Source organism: Protopterus annectens, chromosome 3.part0 (genome assembly GCF_019279795.1).
Source record: "Protopterus annectens isolate FY-2018-M chromosome 3.part0, PAN1.0, whole genome shotgun sequence".
Lineage (NCBI taxonomy): Eukaryota > Metazoa > Chordata > Ceratodontiformes > Protopteridae > Protopterus > Protopterus annectens.
Window position 1 is genome coordinate 1,880,662,174 of NC_056731.1, and position 10,938 is coordinate 1,880,673,111.

General features: G+C 41.8%; 1 protein-coding gene across 2 annotated transcripts in view; it reads right to left on the reverse strand.

The window, feature by feature from the left end:
• Window positions 1-7,512: 7,512 nt before the first annotated feature.
• The window catches only part of LOC122797149 (CD209 antigen-like protein B), a 418,559-nt gene continuing 415,133 nt past the window's right edge, over window positions 7,513-10,938 (reverse strand). For both annotated transcript variants that reach the window (XM_044065955.1, XM_044065954.1), the window contains one exon: window positions 7,513-7,975. In XM_044065955.1, coding sequence (XP_043921890.1) covers window positions 7,819-7,975 — 157 coding nt within the window. In that variant the 3' untranslated portion in view covers window positions 7,513-7,818. The remainder of the gene's footprint in view (window positions 7,976-10,938) is intronic.

Here is a 10,938-nt window from a genome sequence, read left to right on the forward strand (position 1 = left end):
CCTCTAGTCTGCATCCAAATGGAGAACATTTTCCATTTATCTGCATAAGATTTCCTAGTAATAGGCCTCCTGGCCTCATGAAGGATCTCAACCACCTGTTGAGAAAGGTTTAAATTATGAGCCAGGCAGTCAAATGCAGAGTCTGAAGGTGAGGATGCAGAATCTCTCCTTCGTCCTGAACCAAGAGATTTGGTATCAGGGGAAGAGGCAAAGACTGAGACTGGGAGAAACTGCGAAGAAGTGGATGCCAATGCTGACTTGGCCAATCTGGAGCTATGATGATGGCCCTTGGTTTTTCGCCCCATATCTTTAACAGCACTCTGGGAAGAAGAAGCAGAGGAGGGAAGGCATAGACTGATAGCTGTGTCCAGGGGAGGGACAGACCATCCATTTTCCAAGCCTTGTCGTGATGAACCCTGTTGCAAAAGGTTGGAAGAAGGTGGCTGGTTGGAGAAGAAAAGAGATCCACCTGGGGAGTGCCCCAATGCTGAATAATGCGATGAAAGATGGTCTTGTTCAGTTGCCACTTGTGAGGATCCAGGACCTGCCTGCTCAACCAGTCTGCCAAGGTGTTGAGCCTTCCTGGAAGAAACTGGGCTATCAGATGAATGCCCAGAGAAGCTGCCATGGACCATAGTCTCATGCTTTGTCTGCACAGGGGATAAGAGTGAGTCCCTCCCTGCTTGTTGATGTACCACATGATTGTAGTGTTGTCTGTCCTGACTAGAAGAGTACTAGGAGAGAGAAGATGCTTGAAAGCCATCAAGGCCTGCTGAACTGCCATAATTTCCTTCAGATTAATGTGCAATTGAGCTTGCTGACTGCTCCAAGCTCCCTGAATGCATGTGTCCTCTAGATGTGCTCCCCAAGCGTAGTCCAAGGCATCCGTGGTGAGAGTCTGGTTGGCAGGAGATGGACAGAAAGGTAGGTCTCTGTTCTGTACATAGGCCATTGACCACCAAAGGAACTCCATCTGAAGGCAGGGAATCAGAGGATGAATCAAGTCCAAATCCTGAGTGTGTTGACACCAAAGGTTTTTGAGGTACCATTGTATTTTCCTCATATGCAGTCTGACATATGGAATCATCAGAATACATGAAGCCATGAACCCCAGTGCTTGCAGGAATTGCCTTGCAGAGAACTGGGGCATTCTTGCCAGGTTCTTAAAGTAGTTCAAAAGATCCATCTGTTTCTCTTGAGGGAAAGATACCATCTGGGCGGCTGTGTTCAGACTCACTCCCAGGAATACAATCTCCATGATGGGTACCAATTTTGACTTCTTTTTGTTGATTGTGTAGCCCAAAGAGGTGAGAAGGTTCTTCACAAAGTCCAAATCCTTTAGAAGTTGCTCTGGAGAGTTTGCTTGAATAAGGCAATCGTACAAGTAAGGGTAAATTTGAATGTTTCTTTGCCTGCAAAATGCAATGACTGGAGCCAGACATTTTGTAAAAACTCTGGGAGTAGTAGATAAGCCAAAGGGCAGTGCAGAGAATTGGAAGTGCCTGTTCCCTGCCCTGAAATGAAGGAACTGCCTGCAGCTTTCCCTTATAGGGATGTGCAAGTAAGCTTCTTTTAGATTCAAAGTTACCAGCCAGGAATCCTTGGCCAGCATTGGCAACAACTGCTGAAGAGTGAGCATTTTGAATTTGGGACTCACCAGAAAGGTGTTTAGAATGGAAAAATCCAGAATAGGGCACCAGGTGCCCTCTTTTCTGGGGACCAGGAAATGTCTTGAATAAAAACCCTGGTCTATATGCAGTGCAGGAACTGGCTCTATTGCTCTCAGGTTTAGCAAGGAAGAAACTTGTTTTTCTACTTCTGCCCTCTGAAGTGGGGGAATATCTGGGTATCCTTGGAGGACTGAGAAGGTGTGAAAAGAGAATTTGTAGCCTTGGGCTATTATTTTTAGCACCCATTTGTCATCTGTGAAAGTGTGCCCGACGTCTGCAAAAATGGCTAACCTTCCCCCAAAGGAAACCCTGGACCCGCAGAGGCAAGCAGGGGAACGCCGGAGTCATTGAGAATGTTTGCCTTGGGAAGTTTGCATAGAACTCCCTGATTTTGAAGATGAAGTCTGCCACTGTTTAGCCTTTTGAGGGGTGAAAGTCTGTCCCCTGGAAGACCTGTATCCCCTAGATCTAGTGCAACCCTGTTTACTAGGGTCAGGAAAAGTCCAACTCTTAGAAGGGTAATGCCTGCTAAAATGAGGAGGCTGAACTTGCAGGAAGTCCTTAATAATTTGCATAGACTTAGCCTTATCCCCCAACTTCTTCAACACCTCTTCTGCTTTGCTTCCAAAAAGATTGTCTTATGCAAGGGCACATCCAGTAATTTAGATTTTACAGGTTCAGAAAGGGGCTGTTCCCTGAGCCAAGCATGTTTTCTGATAACAGAACCAGTGGCCGCTGCTCTGCAAGAAGCCTCCAAAGTGTCAAAACCACAATGTAGTGAATGTTTAGTACCCAGAGTGGCAGAATTCTAAGTCCTGCATGTCCTTATTCTCCATCAGGGAAGGAACACCAGCAATTTTAGCCTTAATGGCCTCCAAAGTATGTTGCTGATACTTAAGCATATGAAAGAGACAATTAACAGACCTAATAGCCAGGGTGGAAGAAGTATAAAGCTTTTTACCCCACCTGTCTAAGGCCCTATATTCCCTGTCAGAAGAAATCAAAGATTTTTAGCAACAGTGGCCTTAACACCCTTAGGGTCCTGAGAAATAATCTCTGGATCAGCAGTAGGATTTTTGAAAAGGAACTGATGAGAATCAGGAACCCTATAATATCTGTCAAGCTTTCTGGGAGCAGGAGGAACAGAATTAGGAGTCAAAGAATTTTCCATGAAAACATCATCAACAACTTCCAGAACTGGAGGAATAGCCAAAGGCTTATGCTGAGGCAAATCTGAGAATTCCCTATTCCGCTTCTTAGACTGAGGGTATTCCTGACTTTCCCATCTGAAATGCTCCCTGAGGGTATTCAGAGTATCCCCAAATGAGACATCTTCTGTGGGAGTGGCTGAAGGGATAGAGTCTTCAGGATCATAATCCTCAAAACCAGAAAAAAGCTGAGAGTGTCCCTCTTCATCAGCGGAAATCCTCTGAGTCTGAGACAGACAAAACATCCAGAGACAATTCCATAGCCCTCTTAGAAGGAGGTGGCTGAGAGCCCCTGATAAGAGCCAAGATGTCACTAGCCATCTTAACCATTTGAGCCTGAGGCAACTGAGGGGAGGCCGGCACCTGTTTAGGGGTAGATTTTCAGCTGGGAGGCCTGCTGGAAAGCCGGAGGGACTCGAGAGGCCTAGCCACCACCAAAGTGTAAACTGAGGCCATCGGTCTGAATCTGGTCTCCAGATGGAGAAAAGAGGCCTCTGAAGCCAGCGCCTGCTTAGCGACCCCAGATCCATCAGAGGCGGTGACAGGCGGAGGGTCCGAAGGCAAAGAAGAAGCCTGCAAAATGGAGAGCTCAGCCAAGGCCTCTGAAGACACCTGCTGCTGAACATCCATAGACTTCAGGGGCAAAGGAAGAACCTCACTGGCTACCGCTGAACCAACAACCAATTTAAAAGGGGTGTTGTAGGTTAATTTAACCCTAGGCCTGTTGCGGTCCTTATCCTTTCACTTCTTGGGAACACCCAAAGTTGGGAGACCAGAGGACACTATGCCAACAAACTCAGGCCAAACTCCGAAGTGCTTATACAAAATCCTAGCTCTATGGCATATGGTACGCAGGTTGAAAGAAGTACAGAGATTGCAATTTGGGACGTCATGCTCAAGGCCCAAACAAGTAATACAGCAAGAATGAAAATCACGATGCAGAATCTGTTTTCCACAAGCAAGACAGTTGTTAATTTTCTCTGACATCCGTTAAAGCAAGAAAAAAGGGTCCCCAGTGGGGTACTTATCTGTGGATGTCTTCAACTTCATAAGTCAGAATACAAAAAGAAGGAAATCGGGCGACCGTCACTCATGTGAATTGCTTCTGCTTCGGGATCTGAGGCAAGAAAGACTGAGGAAATGACATCGGCTGCCTGCCTTTGTACCTGACATCCTGGCATCAAGCTTAATCTGGATGCAGCTAACGTCATATACCAAGGACTTTGGTATTCTGGCCAACTGAGGGCTACCGGGAGCCGGATAACCCATTTGTAAGGACTACAACAATGAAACACGATGAATATCTGCATTAGAGAACCTTGACAGCTTTAAAAGCTGTAACACACTTCACACTGACATACACGAAACACAAAATTCTGATAGAGTGAAATCTGTAATGGTTATTAAAGATGGCAGATTATGAGAGGCTATTGTCTCTAAGGTAATACTAACTATGTCACATCTTTTAGAGCTGTAACTGCTTTACGGTCTTACGCTTCTTGGCAGATAAAGTTATTGCATTACAAAAAATTATGATCTGGTTGCAGACTGTTAAGGTGAATATCTTGTCATCTATTTCTCAAACATATAATACGATCATGGAATCACAGGAAATAAAAAGCAAGAGAGTTTGAAAATCATGCACATCTTGCCAAATACCACACTCAGAATGTAAACCCCACTTTCAAGAGGAAAAAACATGTCAGGCCTGGGATGTCCTTGTAGGTACTAACCCAATCATCAAGGTTATTCTCCAAGGATGCAAAGGGTGTCACTCTCTTTAACATGTAGGGCAATTTGTTCCAGAGATAGAGCAATCCCTGAATAATGTCTCTATCTATCCAAATTTTTTATTTGTGTTTTGATGTAGTTTAATATAATTGGTTTGGGTGCTTATGTGGTTGTTTGTCTTATAAAGGTCTAAGAAATCCATTAGGGTGTGGGTCTTTAGTAGGATGGAATGCCAGGCAATGATCCCCACACAGGAGTATATCAGACAGATTATATGGATGGGACATTTAGTTTGCATTACTGGCTAAAGGGTTTTAGGCCAATAATCTTTCATCATGAACCTTTATGACCTTTCTAGCTGCATGCTGTATCTAGCTAGGAACGTGTCCAAAGAGGCATTGTACTGTATAATTGGCTAATTAAGACAGGGTAGAGGAGAATGATAGCATCCTTTGACCTATGTGAGATACTTTAGGAACCAGTTGTGTTAGATGGAAGAATCTCATAACTATTGTTGCAACAAGGTATCAAATGTGAGGGAATTATCCAGCCATGTACTGAGATCCCTAGCTACCATCCACTGTATATATGGACTAAAGTACTGGCTGTGCTGTACATTGAAGAGGACAGGTGAGGGAACTATTTGTTTTCATTTTGAGCCTTTTCTCTGCAGACTATTGGTTTATAACAGCTAGTTCTTGCTGATGTGCTTATGTATCAATAGTGAACAGACAATGGCACCCATCTTGCAGTCATCTGCAAATGTGGATAAATATAGGTTAGGCTATGTGGTATGGATGCCAGAAATGTATATACTAAGGGGGGGGGGGGCAGTACTGAGCCCTATGGCACTACATTAGTCGGTTTATGAAGTTGCATCTGATATCCTAATTGTACGAGTTCCATCTTACAGCCAGTTTGCAATCCATCTCACCACATAAGGGTCATTCTTTAGTTCTTGCAGCTTGTTTATAATGCCAGCATTATGTACAGTGTTGATGGCCATGGCCAGATCCAGATATGCTGGACAGGCTAAGTGACCAATGTCTGCTACATCTGCAACCTTTTTTAAAGAAGTTATTGTCTAGTTCAGTCGACACAATGTGCCCTTGACAAACCAAATTTTTGTGGGTCCATTTCTATGAGATTTTTAATATAGTAGCTTTAAGATGTCAGATATGATATGTTCCATAGCCTTGCAAATTAGGGTAATTATGCCAATGAGGATCTAATTCCCAGTGTCTGTGTTGGACACACTTGGTGTAGTTGAATCATTACAGTTGTCCAAATGTCAGGGGCACATCCTGTGGCTAAGCATAAGTTAAATAAGAAGAGGAAGGGTTCAGTGAGAGCATGTCTGATACCATTAATTAGGTATCCAGGTAAACTGTCTAGACTCATAGAAGGAGTGCTGGTGTTTTAATTGTATTAGTACAGCCAGGACATGTTTCAGGATGAGAAGAACTCATGGATTTCTGTCTGCAGGTATCTTAGCTATGTCTTTTTGGTCAGAGTAATCCTATCCTGGATTAGTTCCATACATTGCAAAATGTTATTTCTCAATTTCTTAATGTAACTAAGAAAGGATAAGAAGGTCTTTGGCTTTTGATGACAGTTTCAATTCACGTTCAACTTTGGTATCTGTGGTGGTTGTTTGTAGTTCTTAGTTCATCCTTTTGATTAAGTCTTTAATGCAGGTCAATTTGTTATGGGTCTTTAAAAGTTTTTTTTCTTTTATTATATTGATTATTTATAGAGTTGGACCACCTTGGTAGTTTAATTTTAAATTTCCTGTTATATTTCTTTCTAGTGGAGACTGCTTGAGCTATACAGTTGTTTTATGTGGGAGTTATAATACATAATACAGAGGATTATGACTGGGATTCTGACCATAATCAGCTCATTATGTTCAAGACGTGGATGTCGATAAATTCACCTTGAATGCAAAGCTCAAGAGGGGAATTTTGGACTCCAAATATAACAAGCTAGGTTATGATTGATGAGATCCAGTCATAATTCTTTGCATTGCTTTGAGCTTTACCTGCTCCCACATACCACAAAAGATAGAAAAGAAAGTGCGGCACTGGAAAGTGCTCTACAGGAATGAACGCTGTAACACACCTACCAGTGACACACAGAGTTGCTGCCAGAGTAGAACAACAGAAAACTATAAAATACTTTGATCAGACTTTTTTTTAAAGTTGAAAAGTTTGATTGAAGTTTTAAAATAAGTCAAAATAAAGTCTTCCAATGTTCCCCACCAGTTGTCTTTGATGGCTATTGTCTGCTGTTAATAAAAAATAAGTGCTTAACAAAGTTTGTTAATCTACCTTTCTCATGTCAGAAAGATGCTTATCAAAAATGAGGGACCCTTCTTTTTTGATGTATACTTGTCTGAGTCTAACTGAAGTGCTTTATGCACTACAAATTGATTATTACCAGAGACCCAGTGATACCCCTCTGTGTTCTGGTTCACCATAATCACACGAATGGTACCATAGATGGACACCACTGCCAGATAGACAAAGCCATTTCACATGCCTTTCAGACTGTTTCCATTCAGCTATAGATTCAGCTTGACTGCTTATTTAACTAACATCAGTTTACAGTTAAAAAATCTAAAATAGCGGATTGCCATTTTGAAACAGCAGAGGACAGTTTTGCATAATGGATGAAAAATGCACAAGATTACCTGCTTCAAAGAACATTAACGGTGCTTTTTACATGGTGGCAGTGTTTTTAAATTCTAGTTAAGAGAAGGATTTGTGCAACAATCTGATCACAATCAAATGATGCCTGACTTCTGCAGTCTCATTTAACCATTAAGTTCAGATAGGTGGAAATGGCAAAAAAGAAATGGTACTATCTGTGCTTGCTTTGGACATCAGTGAAATTACAAAACATTCCTGGTGTGACCAAGATCATGTTTACTTGTGAGTAAAAAAGTATACAGTATATACATATATAAATGAGTAACCATGTACAAGTAACATGAATATTGGACTGTTCAGACACAGCCAGCAGGGCTGTGTTACATTTATGGATCCAATGCCTTTCATTTTCATTTCTTAAGCTACATAACATTCTAATAGCAACTAGCCGCACAACCTTTTTGTCTGCAGAGCTACACTTTCTTCTTTTTTTTTGTAAACTTCAGGAGATATCACTCCGGCGTGTACATTTTATATATCTATTTTATGTCAAGACAATTATGTTTCCATCAAAATGTGCCTGGCGTCCTGTTCACAAATCCATTTGAAATGACGAGCACATGAAGCATCATTCCAGTCGTCTTGTTCTATGACACAGTCTTCACCATCTGGATCATTGGGATATAGATTATTAGGTTCACTGTCACGCCAAAATCTGCAAAAACATGAGGAACATTATTTCTTTACAGAAAGGCATATAATCTGTACTGTATATGATTCTGCCCAGTGAAACACAGCAAACAACTTCCACAGTTATATCCAATTTAGGTTCACATTACAGTAATGTGTGAAACTGGGCAGTACAGGACTGTATTACATTGTCAAGAATCAAAACACTTTGCATTTTTCAAGGGGGTCACACTCACATTCATTCCGTCAGATGATGAGATCATATCATCAGGGCCATTTAAAGTTACACAAGATGCATTAGTCAGATATTGTATAATGATATTTTTCATTAGCTATTTTATACTTAATTATTGTAATAAACTAAAACTTGTTTTTAGGAGTAGGATAGTTCTTGTAATTTGTGATTACCAAGTATTCAAAAGTATCTGTACAGGTGGCTGAGGTGAAAATTTGGTGAGTGTCAGTTGCCCCATAGGCAAAAAGCAAAAGAAGACACCGCTGATCACATTCTTCCATTGAAAATCATTATAATTTGATTCATAAGTATGTGTTGGCAGTGATTCCCTTTTTGGGGAGATTTCTCCCTTCTTTGATGTAGTGCAACCACGGAGATGACTCCCTGCCAGAAGCAAGTGATTTTACTTTATTTCGCCCTTCTGTATTTCAGACTTTTTTTTGCGTTTCTGATGCTCTGGTTTTGCCACTCAGGATCTGATAGTAGAACCACATTCAAAAGTTAAAAGTTATGAAAGACTTGCTGCACAATAAATAAGCCTTTGATGCTGAAAATACTGTAGATGGATAAATATTTTCTTTCTCTATCCTACAGTAAACTTGAAATTAGTGAACTAAGGTAGCATTAATAATGAAAGTTAGCCCCCCACATGGGGTGACAGGTACAAAAGCATAGACTCACATGTAGAAAATACTGGGGGGAATTCAATAAAGCCTACGTGTTTTTTTTTTTTTGTGTATGCATCAGTGAGCAAGTACCCGCAAACAGGGAAACGTCCGTGCAATGCAAATTTCCTCATAAGCAGGTGGAGCGATCCAACAAGTAGAAAGGCATCCATGTAGAGTCTGTGTCAGTGTTCATACTGTACAAGGAATATTTCCTCGTACAGGAGTCTACAAGGACAGAAGGGGATGTAAAAGTCCACAAATATGGACATAACTCCCCTGAAAATATTAGATCATGTAAATATGTGTGCAAAAGGTACATTGTGGATCTCTGAAAGAGGAAGGGAATATGTAAAATTAATAATTTTTTAAAATAATTTCTGCATGTTTGTGCTATGTGCCATATTGCACAAACATGCTTAACAGAAAAATAAAAAACAGTAAACTAACATTTACAATGTAGTTTTCACAAATGTACGGTAGGACCTTGCGTTGGATCTGTACAAAGGTGCATCCATGCTGTTACCCAGCTCACATGGCTATGAACTGTATAGCTTCCAGGTTGTTATCATGGACATGTATGCAAATGAGGTGGATTTCTTGAATTGGTAAAAGGAGCAACCTTGTCGGCATATCCAATTTGTGTAGGCTCCTACACGATGTTGATGTTACTACTGGATGTGGATGACATCAGGGGTATGTCTTGTTACTTTTAGGATTTTTTAGTGCCCAGCACTTGTGTTTTCACTGTGCATTGAATAGCTTGGTGTGTTCGCGTAAACAGATCACCCAGGTCACAGTGATGACATAAAGAGCAAATAATTAAAACCAGATATATTCAATGAATAATTATTACTGTTGTATAAGTCATGCTGCACAGTGCATAGCGCCACAGCGCACACTAAAGAGGCGCCTTTAAATCATGCCAATTAGATACTTGGCAGGTGAACTGCATCATAATTAGCTAATCCCACATGGTGGACCTAAAGCAGAACTGTATAAAGTATGCATACACCCTACAGTCTGATTTTCCCGCTATAATCTGGACCATTGAAGTAGAGACTTGGGAATTTTAACTGAGATAAGGCTAGGAGCTGCTACATCTGTATGTACCAGATGCTGAAGTCAATGCTGCTGGTGCTGTTGACAATTGGTCTAGGCCGAGAAGGAGAAGTGTGTTCAAGCCCAGGGTAACCTTCCAGGAGTTTCATGAGCTGGAGATTGTAGAATGCTACAGGGTGGACAAGGACATATTACCAGAACTCACTGAGCTCTGCCACTCTCAGCCCAGAGGCAGAGCTAACAGAGGGGAACCCATCCCATTGGAAACAAAGGTATGTGCAGCCTTTAGGATACTAGTTACAGTTACTTTTTAAAGAACAACTGGGTACATGATGGGATGTCACAGGCATCTGCATCCAGGATACTCCACCAATTCCTGGATAGTATGCTTCTACATGCCAGGGAGCACACATCTTTTCCCCTTTCCCCTTTTCCTTGAGGTGAAGGTCAGCAATATGCAACACTTCTACTGTGTACCACACTACCCTGAAGTACTGGGTGCCATAGATTGCACTCATGCACACATCAAGGCACCACCTGGTGAGCAGGGTGCAATCTATGTTTACCACAAAGGGTACCATTCCATCAACTGCGAGATCATGAGCAATGTCCAGGGAATTACCTGAATGTGTGTGCTGGCAACCTTGGCAGTTATCATGACTCCCATATCTGGCACACATCACAGCTCTACCAGATGTTTTCTAAGGTGGACATTCCACAGGGCCATTTACTGGGGGATGCTTTGTATGCCATGGAACTGTAGATGATGACACTCATCAGAAATGCACCCACACCCACTGCAAAATGCCATAATGAGGCACACACACAAATTATGGACATCATAGAGTGTGTGTTTGGGTTTCTGAAGTCACAGTTCTAGTGCTGTGATGTATCTGGTGGAGCCCTGCAGTATACTCCAGCCACATGTACACAGATATTCCCAGTATGTGCTATGTGACACAATCTGATCCTGTGGAAACACCTACAGCAGGTTCAGCAAAGAAAAGAATGCACAGCCCCCCACCA